At 33.4% G+C, this 22,845-nt stretch overlaps 2 protein-coding genes across 2 annotated transcripts; one reads left to right on the plus strand and one right to left on the minus strand.

Moving 5' to 3' along the window:
- The first annotated feature begins 2,321 nt into the window (after positions 1–2,321).
- Positions 2,322–4,351, plus strand: LOC147384018 (Gibberellin-regulated family protein). The gene is made up of 4 exons (XM_086426957.1): positions 2,322–2,472; positions 2,825–2,881; positions 2,987–3,020; positions 4,018–4,351. Exons 1-4 carry the CDS (start codon positions 2,338–2,340, stop codon positions 4,197–4,199), a joined length of 408 nt encoding a protein of 135 aa, XP_086283083.1. The 5' UTR covers positions 2,322–2,337; the 3' UTR covers positions 4,200–4,351.
- Positions 4,352–7,876: 3,525 nt separating this feature from the next.
- Positions 7,877–16,890, minus strand: LOC147384019 (nucleotide pyrophosphatase/phosphodiesterase-like). Its single transcript, XM_086426253.1, has 13 exons — positions 16,568–16,890; positions 14,621–14,708; positions 14,254–14,520; positions 13,258–13,366; positions 13,065–13,173; positions 11,644–11,776; positions 11,372–11,559; positions 11,089–11,275; positions 10,943–11,010; positions 9,826–9,919; positions 8,320–8,508; positions 8,122–8,202; positions 7,877–7,942 (listed from the first exon to the last, which is right to left on the minus strand). The coding sequence occupies exons 1-13, from the start codon at positions 16,888–16,890 to the stop codon at positions 7,877–7,879; spliced, it is 1,902 nt and encodes a 633-aa protein (XP_086282379.1).
- Positions 16,891–22,845: the final 5,955 nt, after the last annotated feature.

Consider the following 22,845-nt stretch of genomic DNA (forward strand, 5'->3'; position numbering starts at 1 on the left):
AGAATATTTGAGTATGACATGTGGGAAAGTCAGAAAATCATTACACTAATTAAAAATGTTATCTAGAGTCTAGGCCAAATATATGATTATTTGTTTTTACCATGCTCCTTACTAACTAATGTGATTCACTCAAAGGGGCTTACCTCTTGAAGTAGCTAGTTAGATAGTACTTTTACTACTTCTAAGTAATAATGGGAGAAAGAAATAAAAAAGGGTTGAGTGACAAAAGTGTATTTATTTGTCGATCTTGCATTCGAGGTCTGGTTGGTATCGTTCTTCAAATACTCATCCATAGAATCCAACGTGGTGTAGATCGTGGACAACACATTCAAGGGAGTTTAGGAGAACAAGCTTCGAACACAACAATAGTCAAATAAGAATATTATTTGACATAAGGGAAAATATAAAATTTTTTATTTGGAGAAAGCTGGTTTTGGATTAGGGAACCTATGTTTTCATTAGTTAGGGTTATTATTATTCTCAACTATGGTAGAAGCTTTCTCATCTCTCATCTGTGGATGTAGGCATAGTTGAATCACGTGAATCTTAATTTTTATTTATTTATCGTTTTCTTGTTATGTTTCATTGCATACACAACAAGATCTAGGAATCTTACTTTCATAAATTTACTTTAAGATAAAACTCTCTTAATGTATAAGTAAATTACGTCTAACGATTTCTACCTTGACTAATGGCTTATGTTCACGACTTCATATTTGAGTGTTTAGAATAGGATTTTCCCATCATGTTGTCGATAGTGATTGATCACCACCCTACACAAGCATCACGAGAGTGCTAGAATATGAACAACATACGAATTAATGTACTATGAAGAGTGTTTGGACCATCTTCTTAAGGTAGCTCCTTGTTTGATGCAAAGATGGCAATCCTAGTCATGGTTTAAAAACTCGAAAACTCTCAACTTGATCCAACGAGTTGTGTTAAGTTGATAACTTACCATTTGCCACGAACAAGTCAAATAAAAATATATTAAGTTCATAAATACTTAAAAAAAATATTTTAAATAATTTAAAATATATAAAGAATCGTGATAATCTAACTTACCCACATGACATACTCAATCAACACCCTTGATGTGACAGGCTCGAAAACCGTAGATATGCTCTCCTCGAGATACAAAACTACGGTTCCCTCAAAACAGGTGCAGTTTTGTATTCCGAGAAGAGAAGATCTACAATATCCAAACTTGTCACGTTAAAGGTGTTGATGGAGTATGCCATGGGTCCAAGTCAGATTTTCACAACTCATATATCAATATAGGGAGAGTGCTAACATTTAAGATCTCATGGAGAAGTTAACAACCTCTTCAGTCTTGATTTTTTCCCAAATGCCTATAAAATACTTTTAGGTTTTTAATATGGAAAGCAAGGGTGTTTTGATCATTGTGCAATGAAATTTTTGTAACTATTAAAAATTTTAAAAAATAAAATTAGTTACAAAGATGTTATTGCAAAATGTCAAAGCTACTCAAGCTTTTAAAAGACAAAATGCTACTTTTTAGGGAATTTTTGAAAAATTAATCTAGAGATTGCTAATATCCCCTTTCGGTCATTAAAGAACTAGCTAGATACGAGCAAATAACTTGATTGAGTTTTTAGAAATCTCGTGCATTTTGATTTAATGGATCAAGTTGATATGACACATTAGTTCCATCAAGTTTCGGGGCTGAGTCTCATTGAAATCCAATCCATTTGAATTGACTCAACTTCTTGTCGAATTGACTAAGTTCAAAAATTATGACACAAAAAGGTCTAATTAAAGTGGAATCAAGATCCAATACAGTGTCCCGTTCCAATAAAATAGAATAAGTGTCTCTACATGGCATGTTTTAGTTGGTGTTTAAAACACCTCAACCTCCTAGTCAAGTCATTCCCTAGGTGTTCACTCGGCTAAGGTGCTTTAATTCCAACAAAAATGTGCCACATACACATCTAACATTTTTATACAAACGGGACACCATTCTGGATCCCAATTCATTAAAGTGACCCAAGCGCGTGACATTGCTCCATGTGCCATTGGATATCTTGATTACATGTTCACTTTTGTCCTTCAATGTCCAAATTTAAGTACCATGTTGTATTACAAGACAAAATAATAAAAAAAGCTGTAACTTTTGTAATTATAAGAAGAGTTAACTTAGGTCATTTCCATGTATATCCTTCTATATAAGGGTTATTTTAGTCATTTTCCAAAGTAGGACATTACTTTATGTCCCTTTCTCTTTCTATGGAATTCTTTGTAATGTTCTTGCATTTGTATAAAAAATTTAAAAATTGATTCCCCAACGGCCTATAAATACCTCCTCAACTTCCTTCTATGACCCTCACAACAGAAAATTACTCTCTGTCTCTCTCTCTCTCACAGATTTCTTTATCAAGCTCAGCAATGGTGAAGAACTTGAACATCAAGTTATATGTTGTGATGTTGCTTGTATTACTAATTGAAATTCAGGTCTCTCTCTCTCAAGTTATCTGTTTGGCTCTCTTTAGGACCTCAAATGCTTTTCTATATATATATATATATATATATTTTAATTAAGTCTCGACGGGACTGAATTTTTTGAATAATTCTAAAGTTTATCAAATTAACCCACCAAGTCCACTCAAAAACTGGGCGAGGTATAATATTTAATGTGTTACATGATGCACTGGAATAAGGTGCATCATATACATATACATTTATGTGATTAGTCCAAATTAACTTTAGAGTTAATCGAGTTGACTCAATTCGATGGACATTTGAGTCGAGTTTTAAAACAAAAGTTTGTAATTCAGGCTAATTTTTGTCTCATTGGGTTTCCTAGGCTACTAGTAATATGGTACCAGCATCACAACCACAACCATCAAGCGAAATTCACATGGTGAGAGTTTTAGTATTTGTGAAATTTTTTATTAATTTCTATCGTAAATCAGTTTCGAGCTTTCTTAGTTCTCATGACTAACTTTTTCGAGCTCTTGAATTACAGTATGGTGCAACTCAGGGCAGTCTTCACCCTCAAGGTGAGCCACATTCTGTTAACATGTGTGTGTGTATGCGTGCACGCACAGTTTTAAAATTCAATAAGCCAGCTCGAAATTTTTTTGAGTTGACTCAACTTGACCCAAAATCCAACAAAACAAACTTGCCAAGTCAGCTAAAAAATATACTGAGTTGCGTTAGATCCTCTATTGAGTTAGTGCCGATGCTGATGTTTTATTTGCACCCACCATTTATGCTCACCGGACTCCACAAATGTGTTCATGTAGGTGCAATGAGCAAAAATGGTTGTGCAAGTAACCTTGCCATGATGTCACATGTTAGTTCCTAACAGTTTTAGAATCAAAATCGGAACCACCAAAAATCATGGGTACCCATTAATTTCAGTTCTTAATAAATAGATAAGATTAAAAATCTCGAGTGATGGTTGCATTCTATTTTACTTTTTTTTTTATAATCAAAATATATGAAAAATATCATTTACAAATTATTACGAAAAAAAATAATTATTTCTGAAGAACATAACACATCTTTAAAAAATATTACAAATTATTCTAGTAAATATAAAAGTTAATTTTTTTTTTTTTTTTACAAAAATTAAAATCAATCTTCTTTTTGTAACCATATATAATATAAAAATGAAAAAAATATATGTAATATCTATTAATTTTAAAAATGCATGGATATCTACAACCATATATAATATAAAAAATGGAAAATAAATTACTTTTAGATATCTACGGGTACCCATCGTGTAGAATCAATTGGGCTGGGTTTCTATTCCGTTCGATTCTTGTTAGACACTTCGGTTCGTTGGATTCGATTATGATTAAATGGGTAAAAATTGATATTTAATTTATTTTTATTGAATGATTTGGACATAACCCCCCACGTTTGGGTCTATAATTTCAAAATAATGACATTCTGTTTGACCTTGGTCTCTTTTAAAAGACTAATAAAAAAGTGACTAAAAACCATTGTTGATGATGACTAAAGGGTGTGTGGTTTACATGTGTGCAGAGTGTGCGCCGCGTTGCACCACTAGATGCTCGGCTACGGCTTACAAGAAGCCGTGCATGTTCTTCTGCCAAAAGTGTTGCGCCAAGTGCTTGTGCGTGCCGCCCGGCACGTACGGTAACAAGCAGTTCTGCCCTTGTTATAATAATTGGAAGACAAAGAGAGGAGGACCAAAATGCCCATGATCTTTCTACCCAATTACCTTCCGTACAACACCTCTTTGGCTATAGCTCATGTGACTTATATCATCAGTTATTTACTTCTTCCTACTTGCCATGTCACCTTATATTACTTACATTTTGTTAATTAATTGATATATTTAGCCCTCTTTTGTCAATTTGTCTAAGTATCTAATTAAGAAAATAAGTATTAAAAAAATGCAGTTTAATCATTTGGGCTTTGTTTGGGAATGTGATCGAGCATACACTTTTTTTTTTTTTTTAATCGATTCCATTAGGCCCTTTTGTCCTGGTTTAAGATTATATATTCAAATTATTATATTCTCGGATTAAATGACTTTTTATTATTTAATTTTGATTGGCAAGGGAATTGGTGGTAAGAAATTAATGGATGATCCAAACCAATAGCACTCAAAACAGAAGGAGAGATATTTAAATCAAACGGATTTGAGTGAGAAACAACTTGGGATGATGAGATCCCAAGCTTTGGATTATCTAAGGGCGGAGCCAGGATTTTCTTGTAGTGGGGGCAATCTATGGTTAATTGTATAGTTGAAGAACTTAAAGATGAATGGTTTTAAGGAGAAATTCGGAGATTTTTTTTATTAGAAATTGAAGAAAAGGATATTTAGGCCATTTCAATTAAGATATGAGAAGGCCCGTCAAGAGACAATATTATCAATAAAAAATTGGAGGGAGGTGAGGGGGTGAATGGGGAGAGAGGTGAGGGAGTGGGGTCAAATGGGGTATGTAATTAGTTAAAAATATAGGGGTATTTCAAAGTTCTGCAGGGGCAATTGCTCCCACCAGCTCCTTACTAGGTTTGCCCTTGATTATCCTTAGAAGTAGGCATTACCTAAGGAGAAGAGCCTTCCTTATTGGCCAAAGGAGAAGATCTTGGAATGTTTGAATCATCCTTCTTTATTAATCAAATGAGAGGATTTCAGAAGGGAAAGTTTTTCAATCAGTGTAGAATCCACTCCTAATAATATTAGAAATGGTAACAAAATCAAAAGCATCTTCTACTATAACTACATTGGCATGATCCAGACTAAAAATAGGAGTAGATTTAGTTGCATTGTCCCCAACAAGTTTACCATCCAAAACCATGACTAAGTCCAAGTTTTTGGCAATCGAAGCCAAATTACTAGTAGGAATATCATTTACTAACTTAGACGGCACGAAAATCTAATCCGAGTTAAGAGTCATCAACTCTGAAATCGGAGTTTTAAAAGACTCACCAACGTGGTCAGACTTAGAAGATGAAGCAGGAGCATACATAGCTACTGATTTTCCTTTTCCAATCACCTCAAGTACCTTATTCTGAACTACAATAGGTTCTGAGATTTTAAGTGGCATCTCCTTAGATTGTTTATCTGAAAATATTATGGCTCTAACCATCTCCCAATCACACCGCAACTCCCTACAGGCATCCCGAGTCCAAAGATACTGCGACTTTTTCAATTTTTCTGAGCCCGACAATATCGTGACTCCAGTTCATTAGAGCATAACCATATTTATATAAAGACTTCATCAAATTATAACCTAAAGATATGTATGCTCCTGCTTGTCCAAAATGTTGTTCCCATTTTAAAGACTTATAATCTAAAAAATCCCATTAATGACATTATAATTATGTAAATCTTTTAGAATTTAATTTTTGCAAAAAATAAAAAAATTGACATTTTCTTAGAAAAAGAGAAAGAAAGAGTGCCTAATGGAGCTTCTTCCCTCGATTCACCAATATAATCATTTATAAAAATAAATATAAAAAAACAATCACAATCCCCTAAAACTAATGAATGACTCAAATTTCTAGTTCAACATAGAGCACTAAAATGTACAAATTTAATAACTTTAAACAACAAACCTATACCCTATACAAAACCAAGGCCCCCATCAAGTCAGGATGCCAAAACCCACCAAACTGACATATAATATATATTATATAGAAACCAAACCATTTAAGCTATTCAAAAAAATTTATGTAGAAAATATCTACTTGTTAGAATATCTGTAATACATGTTATGAGTAAGAAATTTTGCACAAAAATGTCATTCAGAAACAAAATCCAAAAAAATCAATTCATATTAAAAGACTGTATTTCTCGATGATCATGACATGGAGCAATTTGTGAAGACAGTAGGAGCAGAATTAAATAAAAAGTGAAATAATATTAGAATATGTTATAGGGGTTTATATCTTGCATGGATAGAAAAAAAGAGGGAAAAATAATCGTTAACAAATATTGCATTTTTGATAACATAATGCCACAACCAATAATCTGCAACTTCATCAATAAACATCTATTACAAATGTGACACAAAACTTATTTCTATTCTAAAGAGATACATCAGTAATTTTGTTTCACATATAAATACAATGTAACTAAGCATCAACAGAGTTATACAAAATCCAATTAAAGAAGATTATAACAAGCTTCTTCTCAAAGATTGGAATGGGAAGGAGTATTGAAAGAAAAATGAGCCATTTTACATGTAATCCCACTCAAACCCATATAAAGATAGAGCAACTTGCCATTCAAATAGAAAATCTGAAACTACACTAGATATTATTAATAAGAGAGGCAAAATCAGATTCTAGTTCTACCAATCACTTAGGTAGGGACCTAAAGCATCTAGAGTTTGATTAGTAAAAACTCAAAATCAAGATCTAAGTCGATGCTCTATTGAGTTGCGTGAAACATGATAAAACAAACTAATAGAAAAATATAGGAAAATCAATTTAGTTCCTTATCTTCACCCATCTATAATAGAAAAAATAAATGACAAAACAAAGTAATTCCAAATATAGGAGAGTACCCACCAAATCAATTCCTTGTAGAGTGAGAATTAGGATTTTTCAATTTAAGCCATAATGTGGAGACCAACTAAATTATACCATCCGTCCATCCAGATTTCAAAGAAAAATAAATCAAACATTATTTAAAAAAAAATATGACTAATAAAACGGAATTTTTTTTGTTTCACCTTGGAATTTGACTCCACAAATCCAGTTATTTCCAAATATTATTTATAATAAAAAAAAAAAGTAAAAGGGTATTTCCAAATATGTCCCCAACTTAATCGATTTTTAACATAATCAGTTTAACTGGTATTTAGTTATTGATCCAACCCATTTTAGTCGGTTTTAGACTTAACAATGGGTTAACCCATTTGTTGGTGTATGGGCCCAAGACTTAATGTGAATCCCTTGGATTTGTTGGATCATGGGTTTTATTTGTAAAAATTCAAATCCAAATCATATGAGGTCCATCTCAATCAATAAGTCACAATTTAGACTTGTGAGCCCAATTTTAATTGAAAGACTTTCATTAGTTTAGAAAGCGAAGGGGCCCATTTAAATTTTGATGCCTACAATTTTTATAAATAATTTATTTAAGATTGTGATATTTATAAATTACTATTGAATATCGACAACAAAATCCTTGTCTTCCTAGGTTAGTGGACACTATTTTTGTTGTTGCCGAACAAAAACAAATAGTCTTAAATTAAGAACTTTTCTTCTCTTCAATAACTGAGCAAATCAAGCAATGAGTGATACATGGATTTTGATTAAGATGCTTAGATATTGTAATCTCTCTCTCTCTCTCTCTCTCTCTCTCTCTCTCTTTGTGTGTGTGACACACTGATACCCACGCATCATAGGTGAGAACACAAGCTTAGGAGCCCTCCCTTTTGGTAATGCGGAAGCTATCCTCAACGTTCCTTGTATTTGAGTTCACAAACTGAACAAACAAGAGAGATTATTAAATATAGCCCATAACTCACGAAATTTTGACGGGACTCAGCCCAATTTTTCGAGCTTATTACTTGGTGAGTTAGTTCTATAAAGTTTGGGAGCCGAGTCACCTTAAAATTCAATCAAGTCAACTCAACAAGTATTACAACAAAAATGCATACTAACCTCTACTCTTATGTCTTCCCTTGTTGCATGCACTCTCACGTATCCAAATTCTGTAATCCTTGACAAGCTCCAATCATCAACCTGTCCATAATTCAACAAAAAACCTGAAAAACTTGACTCGAGGTAATGCAAAACTAATTGATTCGACTCAAATCGATAAGAAATGTGGTACAAATTAAGTATTGACCCATTACTTACATTGTTGGGAAACGGGTCTAATGTGAAGCCAGCCATACCGATAACTGCATGAACGGGTGCACTATAGTTGCTATGATTGTATGTGTCAACCCCATCTCCATCTTTTGTAGGCATGGCCTTGCATTCACTTTGATACACTCCACATGTTCTCTCATAGTTATGAACATGGCCCCACAGAACCAGATCCACCTGTTTCATCGATCACAATCACAACTCTTTATCGGACCCATTTGAGCATGGTGTGAGCCTATAACATCATAATACTTAGTGTGTGTGTGTGTGCACTCTCAAGGATGTCAATGAGTTGGTTCAGATCAGGTGCCTATGTATCCAGACCCAAGCCACTTTGGGTGATGGGGAGTAACAATATAGGGTCAAAATAACACATGGGCTTTAAAGCCCATATTAAATGGATATGGGCTTGGGCACCATTTATAGGGAACCCAAATGGATATGTTAACATAATTAATGACATACATAAATGGGTTGTAAGTATTGTGAGGGTAAATAGATAAAGAGAAATAGATTTTCATATACAATTGGTTAATAAGAGAAAATCGATTGAGATGGATCGATCACATTCAACGAAGGTTGATTATAGTCCCAATGATAAAAGACATCAGTCTGTTCAAAATAAAATGGAGGAACATGATTCGTTTAGCCAGCGTCAAACATTTGGGATAGGGATTTGATGATTGGGAAGTCCTGTGTTTCTATTGCCATATTTTTTGTCTGGGCTTTATCTAGCTCATTTTTCCTAGGATGGGCTATCTGTCCGGCCCATTCATACCATTATAGTACTAGCTTTATGGTGGATCAGATCCAATCCAATAACTTAGGGTTTGGTTCGAGGATTTTGAATCGGATGATGGTCAATTTCGATGAGATCACTAGATCAATCATTTCCCGCTCCAATAAACTTTAAAAGTTATATGTACATTTTATTTAAATATATGAAGAATATTTTATATAGATATTGTTTATATTATTATTCGACCAAATTTGGATCCGATGATAAAATCCAATAAAGACCCAATTTAGACGTACATATCCAACTTTTATTGGATTTCATTCCAAACCCAATCCAATCCAAATTGGTCCATTTATTATGTGAAAACTGGAAAATTCAACAAAAAAATCTGATGGGCCAAGGCCCACGAATTTTAGAAACCAAATTTCGACGTCCCAGAGCCAGTGAAATTTTTTATGTCCCCCATATTCGACGGCTTAGAACCTTTGAATTTCTACCACCCTCCATTAATTTGATGGTTTGGGCTTGTAAAATAAATAAAAAATTCATGCCTTAGTCCGTTGAATTTTATGAAAGTTGGCGGCCTTAGACTGTCCAATATGGGCTTTTTTCACATTGTGATTACAGCCTTATTGAATAGTGAAACAAGGATCCCATTATTGATTGGATCTAAAATTAAAAAATGAGACCTTCATGCACCCATTGACATTCTTTATTAGTTAAGTAGCTATGTGTCTTGTTAAAGACAGCCTTACCTTATTGTTCAATAATAATGGCTCCACTGCTTCAACAAACTTAGAGTCTACACTTGGAAGAATTCCACTCTCAGATGAATACATGGGTCTATGACTGAAACAAACAAATTATTCATGGAGTTAATGTTATAAAATATTCAGAAATTGTGTATAACAAAGAAATGATATTGAAAATACAAGAAAAATAAAATTAGAAATGAATGTGTAAAACAAAAAAGGTGCAAGAAATCAAAATATTAAAATGCAGATCAAACATAGAGAGAGTAAAGTACATAATTTACGTGATTCGAAAAGATAGCTACATTTATAGAAGAGGATGAGATCCTTTCCCTATTTTCATGAAAACTAGGGCTACACTCTCTCGTGAGAATATAAGGCACAAACATAACAAAATGAATTTGTGAAACTATCGAAAAGATTTGGAAACATGATAAATTAAGGGAATGTCGATTGAGACGGTTTGGTCCTGTGTGGTGAAGGACAACTACCATTTCTATTAGAAAGAATGTAAAAGAAAACATTGTGAGATGTCTCCCCCATACTCTCCTAATGTGGCATGTGCTACAATCATATATCTTTTCCTCTGGATACACAACTGCACATCCCCATAAATATGTGCAGTTGTGTATTCCAAGGAAAAAAAATCTATGGTTCTAGCACATATGTAAGAGGGGGGAGATAGAAAATCATTATTCTTATTGTGATTGGACTTTAAGAGGCAAAACAATATCAAAGAGGACTTTATATGTATTTTCGGGGTAGGGTTTTTAATATTTTACAAAGAGAGTGTAATCTTTGTTGTTGATAGTGGGGTTTTCTCCCTCTCCTCCGTGAATGCAGACAATTTGCCGAACCACGTAATCTTGTGTTCTTAGCTTGTTCATTTCATCTTTATTTGTTTTCTCTTATTACGCCTCCACATAATAGAAAAAGGTTCTTAAAAGAGTGAGAGAAAGACAAAATATAATATGAATTGTGGTAGTAATGAGAGCGAATATTAAAAAAAAAAACTTTGAATTAATAGAAGAGACGACTTTAGATGGAACAAAATGTAGTTTGAGCCCAAATTTTTTATATAATGCTTGATGATGATGATGACGGTGATGATCATACTCACCCTGTAAAAATTACCCATGGTGTTCTCGTTCGATCAACCGATCCCAAGTCCTTCTTCATCCATTCATACTGCAAAAATTTTATATTTTCATTTAGATGTGAACAAGGCTTAAAAAACATGAATTAATAGTTAAAACCTCATTCTACCTGCTCGGAATCTTCGGACCAATCATGCTCAGTTGAGATCACAGTAAAATGTACACTCGCTTGCTCGATCGAGTACCATGGTTTATCCTTCCCTGAAGTGGGCATCGGAAAATACGTCTCATAAGCAACTCCACATTCTCCACCCGAGTCCGGTGTCTCATATACCGATCCCGAGTCTGCATAATCTCTGCAAATATTTAAAGATACAATGGCTAGCATCACAATAAGTTCAAACCAATTTGTCGATTAAGGTTCAACCCTAATCGAACCTACGTGGGCCTACCTCTCATGGTTACCGATGGCTGTCATGTAAGCAACATGAGAAGCTACTGGAGTGATGAGGTTAAGGAAGTAATCCCATTCTACTAAGAAACCCGTAGCGTAGCTTATGTCACCGATGTGGAAAACTGCATCGATGTTGCCTGATTGGACTTCATCAGCCATGGCTTCCATCACGGAGAGTGATCCGGGCTATATGAACATTTGTTATGTTTAAGGTTAGTGACATATGAACCAATTCTTAATTTCGTGACGTAAATTTGAATTTAACATTACCTGAATGTAGTGTTCAACAGATGAATCACGCGGAGCCTTACCCATGTCACCAAATGCAAGAAATTTTAGCTCATTTGATCCCCCGGCGGGTGGTGTTCGGAACTTAATTTGATCACTCCAACCAACTGACCCACTGCATTGTGAATGCCATAAGGTTAATGTGTTCAGTTAGTGGGATGTGAAGACTAGGGGTGCAACTTTGTCCGGTTTAAACTGAGAACCAAAGCAAACCGATAGTTTTGCAGTGGTTAGGTTCGATTTAGAACAAGTTGCGACTCGATTCCGAGTTACAAAAATGGAGAACCGATCAATTTGACTCGATTCTCAGGTCAAGCTTGCATAGAATTGAACCAAACCGAGAATCAAACCCTTATACAATATATATATATATGGGTCCCGTTCGGCACCCTAAGTTTTACCACACATTTTAACAAACGCGTTTTGTCCTACATGGGTTAGAAGTTTCGGAATGGGCTGATTTTTGGTGAGGATGATCTCTATGGTGAGGAGATCATCCTCACCAAAAATCAGCTCATTCCAAAACTTCTAACCCCATCAAAAATGATTTACAAAAAATGGACGGTCCACGATTTTTCAACTTGTAAACATGGGGCTAAACATTTCGGAATGGGCTGATTTTTGGGGAGGATGATTTTCTAATCATAGAGATCATTCTCACCAAAAATCAGCCCATTCCAAAACTTCTAACCCATGTAGGACAAAAAACGTTTGTTAAAGTGTGTGGTAAAACTTAGGGTGCTGAACATTTCCCTATATATATATATATACACACACACATATGGGTAAAGTATAAACTAATGACTTTATATGGATAAATTAGTGATTTATTGTATGAAATTTTATTTTTATTAAATGTTTGTTTTTTCATTAAAAAATATTAGCAACTCATAGAACCAAAATAAAGTTGGTTTGGTTCGGTTCGGTTCTATGGGTTGCCAATATTCTATAAATTGTAGGTAACATTTTTCAATGAAAAAAATAAATATATAATAAACATAAATTTTCATATAATAAATCATTAATCTATCTATAAAAATTCATTAATTTATCTATAAAAGATCATTAATCTATGTTCTAACACCTAAAATAATTCATAATGATTATATATATTTCATTGAATAAGGGTTCAGTTCTCGGTTTGGTTTGGTTCTATACAAGCTTAATCTGATAACCGAACCAAATTAATTGGATGTCCATTTTTGTAACTCAGAACCGAACTGTGACTTGTTGTTCTGAATTGAACCAAACCACCCCAAAGCTATTGGTTTGGTTTGGTTCTTGGTTTGAACAGGACCAAGTTGCACCCAATACTTAAATCATCTTCTTTTATTTTAATAAAAAAATATGAACTTTTAAAAGGCCCTTGAAATTGATAATAAAAATAAAAAGTCCTTAATTACCTTCCATATCTATAGGAATAGGTATTTGAAGGCAGAAGCCCAGTCATGACAGCTGAATGAATGTATCCAGGATCATGCCATCCAAAGTCCTTGGCTGGACTTAGTGAACCTATCAATTTTTTAACAACCAAAAAAAAATATTCATTAAGTGCACCACAAGATGTAACGTTAGTGGGCAAAATGGGAGACTTACCACACATATCATCTTGTGTAAATGTAACAACTTCTGATGTCTGTGATTTACCATTCCCATATTGAACCTGTTGAGCTTCTCTATCTCCACTTACCCATGTTAATTTAATCTGCAATAACCCCAAATTCTCACATTTAAAATTCTTATAAATAACATTAATGCATAATAATAATAATAACTAATTAATTAATTAATAAGAGAGCTGCAATTGGTATCCTACACCACAATTAAGAAAAAAAAGGTGATCAAATGGTTGAGAATAAGTAAAAGTTGGGGTGCGAATAGAAGGTCTTTCGTTGTTGTTATTTTTTTGGCTAGATTTCTATTTTTAGATTTAGGATTTTATATTAACCTAATCATAATTGTAAATAATTACTGAAATTGTTTCAATGAGTGTTATAATCTTATGTAAAGTTGAGATTATATTTGACCCAATAACCTTTGTAATGTTTGAAAAGTGTGTTTTAATCTTTGAATGGGGTTTTAATTGGGGTGTGACAAGTAAAAGTTGGGGTGCCAATAACAGCTATTTTAATAATAATCAACACCACCAATATATAAAAAAATGAACGAAATCTTATACCAACGTAGCATATTCTATTTAAACAGTATTGTTGATAAAAAGCCACATCATTAATACATATATTTAAATTATAAACATGTTCAATCGATTCATTAATATATTTTCTAATAAAGTATTTATGATACTAATAATAAAAAATATTATCTTATATATACTAAGTTCTAAATTCTAAAAAATAATTAATTTCAATTTTTTTTTTCTTGAAATAAAAAAGAAGGATCCTATAAGAATAAATAACTAAGATCTATATTCTAGCAAATCAATTATTTTATAAGAGTTTGGTATTATATAAGGAAAAGTTGGTGTGCCAATAGAAATTCTCTGAAGTTATAATATTTCATGTTAAGTTATCGCTAAACCTATTTTTATTTCTGTAAATAATATTTAAGAAAACCAAATTAATATATATTTACCGATGTTCCAGTTGAATCAATGCTTGAGAGATGACCATACAAGGGTGCTCTTGGATTACTGAAACTCGTAGTGTTCGACCTTTTTAAAATGCATGGCGTCTCGAACCCACCAGCAAAGAACGCAAATTCTATATCGGTTCTTATGTTAACGACATGGAACGTTAATGAGCCGCTGCAAGTAGACACTACGCAGATACCTGCTTTATATTGCTTGCATTCCTTCTTCTTGCATCCGAGATAAGCCGGATCTTTGCTCATGAATTGTGCCTACAATTCAATTATTTTGAAATTTTACGAAAAACAAGTTTAATCGAAGAATTCTCTAATAAGAGTTTATAATTTTTGATTATTTCTAAGTTGGGTTTACCTTAACAGGATAATGACAGATAAGAGGAAGACTACTGAAATCCCCAGTTTGCATGTATTGGAAAGAACTCGTAGGACAAAATGAAACACTGCCCATGAAACAAAAATAAAAATCTTATAATATAATTTAAAATAATGAAATTTCATAATATAATTCAAATTATGTCAAGTAGAGAGAGAGAGAGAGAGAACTAATTATATTAATGTCAACCACTGTTTTATATACCACACCAAAATGATGAATCAAATGTAGTATCAAGGGTGTGGATAACCATTCTAAATTTTCAATGATTGCAGCCCTCTTTCCATTTCTTCTCCTCTGTCCTCAAGCTCTAAATGGCGGGTTGGGGGGTGGGTGAAGATTGGCTATATGTCCTATTATTGTCAAAGAGAGATTGATTGATTTGATTCTATTGTCATACCAACTTTTACATGGTGCTAGTGATGTGCGGGCATTGCACATGCCCTGGGATTGGTCCTTAGACAAGACTATGGCCTATGAATTGGGCAAAACCCAAATACGGGCCCTGTCCAGTTATCAAAAACAAAATTAGTAAGAGGACTTCGATTCATATGAAATCACCAAAGATTTAGCACTATTTTGGGATGCTCTTAGTGAAAGTTGGTATGTCAATAGAAGATTTGAAAAAAGATCTCGTGTGTCATCTAGTGGTGTCAATGGGTCAGTTCCAGTTCAACACCTAAAATAGTTAAAGCCAGAATAATGAAATTTTTTGTTCTAATTTCGATTATGTAAAAAGTGCAACCAAAACCATTGGGTACCTATTGATTCCATTTCTCAAGAATGGAATGAGAAAAAAAAAATCTTTGAATCATTGTATAGATTTTTTCCTCTAAAAACTAACATATTATCTTAAAAATGTATCAACTTTATTGTTATTTGTTCTTCTTAAGATATAGTTTAACAATTTAAAAAATATATATTAAAATTCATCTTCTTTACCAGGGATAAACTTTTAGAAGAGATATATCATCTTAAGTTTCAATGTATAACTTAAATAAAAATTGAAGAATTTTATATAATATGTATTAACGTTAAAAATCAAGGAAAACCGCAAATCATCTATAATATAAATTGAAATGACACTCGACTCTAATCGGTTCCAATAAAAAGGTTTCGGAACCAGGGGATTTTGGTTTTGATTTCGATTCAGATCTAGTTAAATGGATACCCATTGACACATCTAGCGTACTATCCTCAAAGCGTTATCCGAAGATTTGATATTGGTTAAATGAATCATATGTTTCCATTACACTGTGTTTGAGCTAAACTTTTTTTTTTCCATATGATCCTCAAAATCTTACACCAAAGATTTTGGGTCAGCTAAACAAATCCTGTTCCTCCCTTTCAATTTATCCAAAGCTACTTTAAAACTATTTTCTGGTAGAGTAATGATTCGCATACTTAAAATACTCTCCTAATGTGGCTTGTGCTAGAACGATAAATCTTTAGTCTTTGGGATACACAATTGCACATAATTATGGAGATGTGCAAATGTGTATCCCAAGACATAAAGTCTATGATTCTAGCACATGCCATGTTAGGAGATTATTTTGAGTATGCCATGTGGGGGAGTCAGATTATCACAACTATTTCTGGTATATTAGTATCATTATTTGGTGTGTCATATAATTTCATTGAGAGTCGTGATGAATGCATGTGGTTTTGGTACACGGCTGACATGGCAAGATAACAAAATCATAGATATTTTTCCTCGAGATACACAGGAAAAAGAGGTGCGGTCCTGTGCCCTTGCCACATCAGCCGCATCCTGATCATGTATCATAACAATAACAACAACCAAAAAAATTAACTTCAGAATATAAACTCTGAAAAAAAAAAAAAAAAAAAAAACGATAATGGTTGGATTTCAAATGGATCATTATGTTTTGAATCCAAACCGATCTTTTGGTTTTCAACACTTACTCTGAATGAGAAGGTGAGATCATGGCAACCCAATCAGATTCGGAAGGAACTAAGACGCCACTAACGGTCACCGTAACTACTTCTTCATTAGAAAGTCCTGAATTCGAGCTGATATTCACTTGTAGAAACGGATTCAGATCAGGACACTCGATCAAAGTTCTTCGGTTCAATAACCGAAAATCCGAGATTGCGGTGTAACCATGAAATGCAGCAGTAGAGTTGATTTTAAGAGTTGTAGAGGAAGATGAAACAACACAAAAAAGGATGAACAAGTAGAAAATTAAACAAAAATTATAAAATTTTAAGGGAGGAAGAGTAGTCATGTTTGTAAGAAAAAAAAATGGAGATTTGAGTTGTTGGGTTTCATAAAAAAAAAAATTTTTTTTTGGGCAAATCATGTAAATGTCATCTTTGGTTAAATAAGAATATGTGATAAATCAATGAGAGTTTTATGCTGTTTTATAAATTTTATTTGACAGAAAATTCCATCATAAGGAGCCTTTATCGATGTGATAGCTGGAATGAGTGTTGGCGATTATTTCATGGTTTGGTTTAAATAAATTGAAAACACTAGCCTCAACCGTTGGTTGACGCTCTCCATCAACCAGACGGTTGAGATGCTTGGGATTTCCAAGGAAATTGCACCCCAAGAAAAAGTTGTAACAATCCTTAAGCAATATTACCGATTTCGAGGAATTAATTTTTTTTGGCGAATTATTATTTCGTGAGCTGAAAATGAGTTATTTACTATTCCGGCTTACTGTTCATTTTAATTACCAAAACGTGAATGATCACTTTTTCGTTAAAAAAAAAATTCAGAACAATAACGAATTCATCGATTTTAAAGTTACTATTTCCAATTAGTCACTTTAAAAACCTCAGATTCCTTTGGTAATTAAAATGAATAGTGAATTGGAATTGTAAATTCGACAAAAGTTGATCATTTTTTCATAAATATCCCTTTTTTACGTGAATTGGTTGATAGAGGACATCAACCATGGGTTGAGACTAGAAAGATCCTAAGGAGAATGGATGAGTAAATGTCTTTCTCATAACACCTCAGATTTGGTGGAGACATTAATTTATAGATAAAATTGAATAGAATCTTACAGGTTGGTTTGTATCTTTACAATCAATATAATCTTTACTCATTAAACTTTGTTACAACAGATATAGTTATTATTTTAATCTTTCTCCAACAAATGTGGATATTATTTCATGTAATCTTTGCAATATATATATATATATGGTGATATTGTGGATGTTGGAGGTGTCAATGGGTTGTATATCATACCCAAATTCCGATCCAAAGGATCTGGATCAAGGATTTGGATACCAATAAGGATCCAACTTGATAATATTTCGACCAGATTGGCTCTGGATCAACCATATCCTAATCCAGGATTCCGATCCGACAAAAAGTGATAAGGTATGTAATTATATTATATACTTTGTTTAAATAGAGGAAAAATTACTTAAAGGACCCTCACAGAAGGGTTTCTTTCTAATAGTTCTTAAGTTTTGTGTTGTAGCTTGATAAGATATTTGGTAAACTTTTTCTTTCTTAATGGTCTCTCGTTACTGTCGAGTTCACAATTTTTACTGTCGAACTCGACGTTAGTAAAATCCATCCACTTTCAAATTTTAAAATTTTTTCGACTAAAACATATGGAAAAATCTACTAAAAACTTGAGATAACGACTTGTTAAGATGATTTCAACTCAAAAGTACCATTCTTAATTGATTTTTCACCCAAAAACTAAGAACAAAAAAAAGGGAAAACCCTTTAATTTTTTTACATACATCTTCAAAATATTTGAAAAAACCCTTAAAAATGATTTCTTTTTTTCCTTCTTAAATTATTTCCAATAGAATTGAGTCTCCAAAACTCGATTGAGATGCCAAAAATCAAATTTTTTGGATGAAAATGATGAATTTGAAGGGTTAGGGCATTCAATCGTGAGAAATGTAGGAGATGATGTCCAGGGACTGTTTCAAAAGAGAAAAATTTAGTCAATGGACTATTAAGAAATCACCCAAAACTTATGGACTATTAAAAAAGAAGTCCCTCTGCTAGAGTCCTTTAAGTAATTTTCCCTTAAATATATGAAGGTTGTCTATATTTGTGTATGAATCTAATTAGATTAGGTCCAAATTCCAGCCCAATCCAATTGAGATCTGATTCTTATCAAATCATTTCTAGGTCCAATTCAATTTGTATCCTTTGCTATGATGCGCCCGATGGATCATTACCCACTAATTATGTTCTCAATAACATCGGGGAAGAGGAAGGTATGGAAGTAGCAATTCCTATAGCTTGGAGGTATCAATTGGACACGTTGACTTGCTAACTCGGCCCAACCTAACTGAAAAACAAGGGTTAGGACCTTGATATCTATCCTAAAAAGGTAAGACTGGATTAAAAAAAAAAATAATTAGCCAGTTAGGGGTTAGTAGTGCCATGGCCAAGTCTACTCTTATGTTTTGTTTATTCGAGTAGTGCTAGAGTAACATTGAAATTTACATTGTGGGAGATATTTCTGACATGGATGTGTTAGAATCATATATGCTTTTCATCGAGATTTGAAAACATATATGATTCAGACACACATTCATGTCAGAAATGTCCCCCAACAATGTACATTTTAAGGTTACTTCAGCATTATCCTTTTTTTCTTGTTAATTGAATCATAAAATATCATGTGCCATGGTATTTTGGTGTTGTCATATAGTATTTTTTTTAGCCCTTATGACTGCACATCTTTAATGTAATTGTTTTGATTCTCTTAATTTCTCTCTTGTTTTTCTACAATTTAATTATTTTTGCTAGCAAGCGAGGTTAGTTGTTTGTAATTTGTAGGTGAAGGCAGGTTTGCACCCAAGTCATGGTATTGACATTTACATGCTTTAACCAACTTAATTAGCAAGTTAGACTGGACCTTTCAAAAACATTTCTACTAGTGTTTGTGGGGAACACTTTCCTTGCAAAACAACCCATAAACTGGCGACGTTGGTCTCAAGGAAGATATAATTATGATCGTGGAACTGCAAGGTATTCAATTGTGTATTATTCGCGAGTCGTGACTGCTGCCTTTGGATCGTTAGTGGAATCAAGTTCCTAAGTGTGTTAAAGTAGTTCACTTGATACAACAATCTACATATCTTAAATGTGACAACTTAAAAAGAAGTTGAAATTAGAGCTACAACTTGGGCAGGCTAACCCAAACTCAACCTGATTGTTGGGCGCGTTTGGGCAAACCCAGCTCAACGGAAACCGAGGTTATATCATAATACATAAATATTTTTAGAATAATAATTTTCTGATTCCCCCATGTGACATACTCAAAATACTCTCCTGATGTGGCATGTGCTAGAATCATAGATCTTTTTGCCACGGGATCCACAACTTCAAATATTTATGGGGATGTGTAGATGTGTATCCCGAAACAAGAAATCTATGGTTCTAGTACATGCCATATGAATCGTGATAATTTGACTCCCCCACGTGACATGTGCTAGAACCATAGACTTTATGCTTCAGATACACACCTGCACATCCTAATAAATCTGTGCAGTTGTGTATCCCGATGAAAGAAAATCTACGATTCTAACACATCCCACATCAGCAGAGTATTTTGAGTATACCACGTGCGGGTGTCAGATTATCATTACTCTATTTTTATATTAATTATATATTTTTGAGCTCAATCAGATTTTAGAAGCTAAAGCTCAGATTGAACTTGGGTTAATGAGTTCAAACTCAATGCTCAGGTTGAAGGCTCTACCACATGAACTGAGCATGGGTCTACCCTCCAATCTGCCCAAGTTGCAGCCCTAATTGAAATGACTCAAGTATAATTGTGTGCATGAGCTTAGTTATTTTTATTCGACCCAAACCCATTAATATCAAGTTAAGGTTTAGTCGAGTTAGGACCGACAGAGTAATAGGATTAGTCTAAGGTACAACCCGGCTCTTTAGGGCTCAACCAAGCCCAACCGAAACCCACCCATTGAGAGACCTTCCCATAAATTCAACCAATGAAGAATTTTTTTTTGGTTTTCAATTTTAATTCGACGTTTCGAATGAGAATAACATAAATGAAAAAATGGATCCTTAAAGCTCATGGGAATGCCTTGTCACTATCCCTAATTGAATCCAAGGAGCTTATCCAATTCTTTGAAATGTTATGAAACATGGTTTCAAATCCCGGTTTGACATCTCATCTTCTCCATAGACGAAATTGAGTTGTCTCGAACAAGTCATATCTCATTTGAGATGAAGTAAACTTAACACGGCTGAAAATTATTTTATTAATATGTATATATGTAATAATAGATTAGAATTGCTTAGTCACGAGATCATATTATTTTACTTGATAGAATTATTTAAATAATAAAAAATAAAAATAAAATTTTATTTAATAAAAATATAAAATCTTGACTAACTCAACCAAGTTTTGTAAATATTTGAGATACCTCATTATATTTTGAAACTGTTGACATGCCTTGACCTTGGTCTTTTTTATAAACTAATGAAAAGGGATCTCGATACCATCAAAATGATTTCAATACCTCCATCGACATTATCATCATCATCATCACCATCACCACCACCATCATCATTGTTGTCACCCTAATAAAGTGACCATAATGCCCTCATCATCACCATTATTATTATCATCATCATCTTCTTACTGGATTGTTGAAGACTGATTTTGGGAGAAAAAATTAAGTTTTTTAGGTCATTTTTCTTTAATCCATAATAGAAGACCATGGTCAAAGACATGTCAACAGTTTGAAAATATAGGAGCATGTCAAATATTTATCAAAACTAAGGTAAAATGCAGATGTTGGGGGCATTTATGGTCTTTCAAATTTTGGTATCCTACAACCCCTATACTCTACCTTCTCTCATTGTAATTGTCAAGATGACAAAAAAAAAAAAAAACTTTTAAAAAAAAGAGTCCAACTACCCTTACTATGATAGTGAGGAAAAAGGCCTTACTAAAACTCATCCACCATCAGAAGACCTCGAGATGCACAAAAAAATCCTTGAGAATCATAACAAATCTCGAGGTCGTACTTTACATGAACCGAAGGATCACCTATTTTGCAGATTTTGGGCGCTATCAAGATGGAACGAGGAAAAGTCAAATGATCCAATCAGAACCCTTTTATATGAATTGAAGAATCACCTATCTATATGGATCGCATATCCATGTGTGACCCAAACACATCATAGGGTGCCACATGAAGTAGAGTAAAAAAATTTAGGATTTTCGATCTTGATTGAGGATTTCAATTCCGATAAGAATCCAAATGGGTAACCCATCGAATAAGTCTTGGATTAACCATATCTTGATCTGAAAGGTCCCCAACCCATAAAATATGAGAAAATATGTAAATTATATTATATTTTATTTAAACATATGATGTTATCTTTGTTTTGTATGTTAAATCGGATATGATCTAATTTGGACCCAATCTGATAGTTATCACAATCAACCCGATCCAATTATTATCGCATTGGTTCCAGGTTCGATCGAATTGGTCCCAGATCAACCCTAATCCTATCGGTACCCGATCCATTGACAACCCTACCCCTAACAATACTTGTAGAAAGAGAACAAACCATCTCTCTCTCTACACAAGCACTAGAGGCTAAACTCTAAACTTGTCTCATTTTCAACAATTCCAATTTCTTGACCAAGAATTAGTTGAATTCTAATACGGCAAACCATCTAATTATTAGTGTTTGTTGTCCCAATCATGATTTTGATATCTTGTCCAATACCCATTTCTTCACTATATATTTCTATAGATCAACTTGGCTTCCATTGATTTAATTTTGTTCTTTCTACACAAAACAACAAGGTTTTTTAATCTCCTAAATTTAGCTGAAGTTTTAGAGGAGTTGTTCACTCCTACTTATCTAAAATTCCCACAAAACTACAACTTATTTGCCCTTGTAAACATCCACAACTAAGTAATACTCAACACTACATCCTAACAACCCAAAAGTTAAAACTTCAGTCTTCCATACAAATAGCCAACCTCTTATTCTCTTTGCCACCAACTACCAAACATCAAAATTCACTAACTTTTCTCTCTCAAGATTGACCAAATCCCTACTTCATAACCAATTTCTCAAAAGAAAATATGTCAACCATGCAAGATACGAGCATCCGATTTTTTCGAATGATATTCAAGGGATTTCTTCAGAATCAAAATGACTTTTACTAAGAATTCCCAAATTTTATAGGAAACCGAAAACGATT

Source organism: Akebia trifoliata, chromosome 15 (genome assembly GCF_017979445.1).
Source record: "Akebia trifoliata isolate Shusen 1 chromosome 15, ASM1797944v1, whole genome shotgun sequence".
Taxonomy (NCBI): domain Eukaryota; kingdom Viridiplantae; phylum Streptophyta; class Magnoliopsida; order Ranunculales; family Lardizabalaceae; genus Akebia; species Akebia trifoliata.

Coding starts and splice junctions, on each gene's coding strand:
- LOC147384019 (XM_086426253.1), bottom strand. CDS start 16,890: ATGACTACTCTTCCTCCCTTAAAATTTTATAATTTTTGTTTAATTTTC. Junction 14,709..16,567: donor ATCTCACCTTCTCATTCAGA/GTAAGTGTTGAA, acceptor TTTCATGGGCAG/TGTTTCATTTTGTCCTACGA. Junction 8,509..9,825: donor CATTATTATTGAACAATAAG/GTAAGGCTGTCT, acceptor TCGATGAAACAG/GTGGATCTGGTTCTGTGGGG.
- LOC147384018 (XM_086426957.1), top strand. CDS start 2,338: ATGACCCTCACAACAGAAAATTACTCTCTGTCTCTCTCTCTCTCACAG. Junction 2,473..2,824: donor TATTACTAATTGAAATTCAG/GTCTCTCTCTCT, acceptor TGGGTTTCCTAG/GCTACTAGTAATATGGTACC. Junction 3,021..4,017: donor GGGCAGTCTTCACCCTCAAG/GTGAGCCACATT, acceptor ACATGTGTGCAG/AGTGTGCGCCGCGTTGCACC.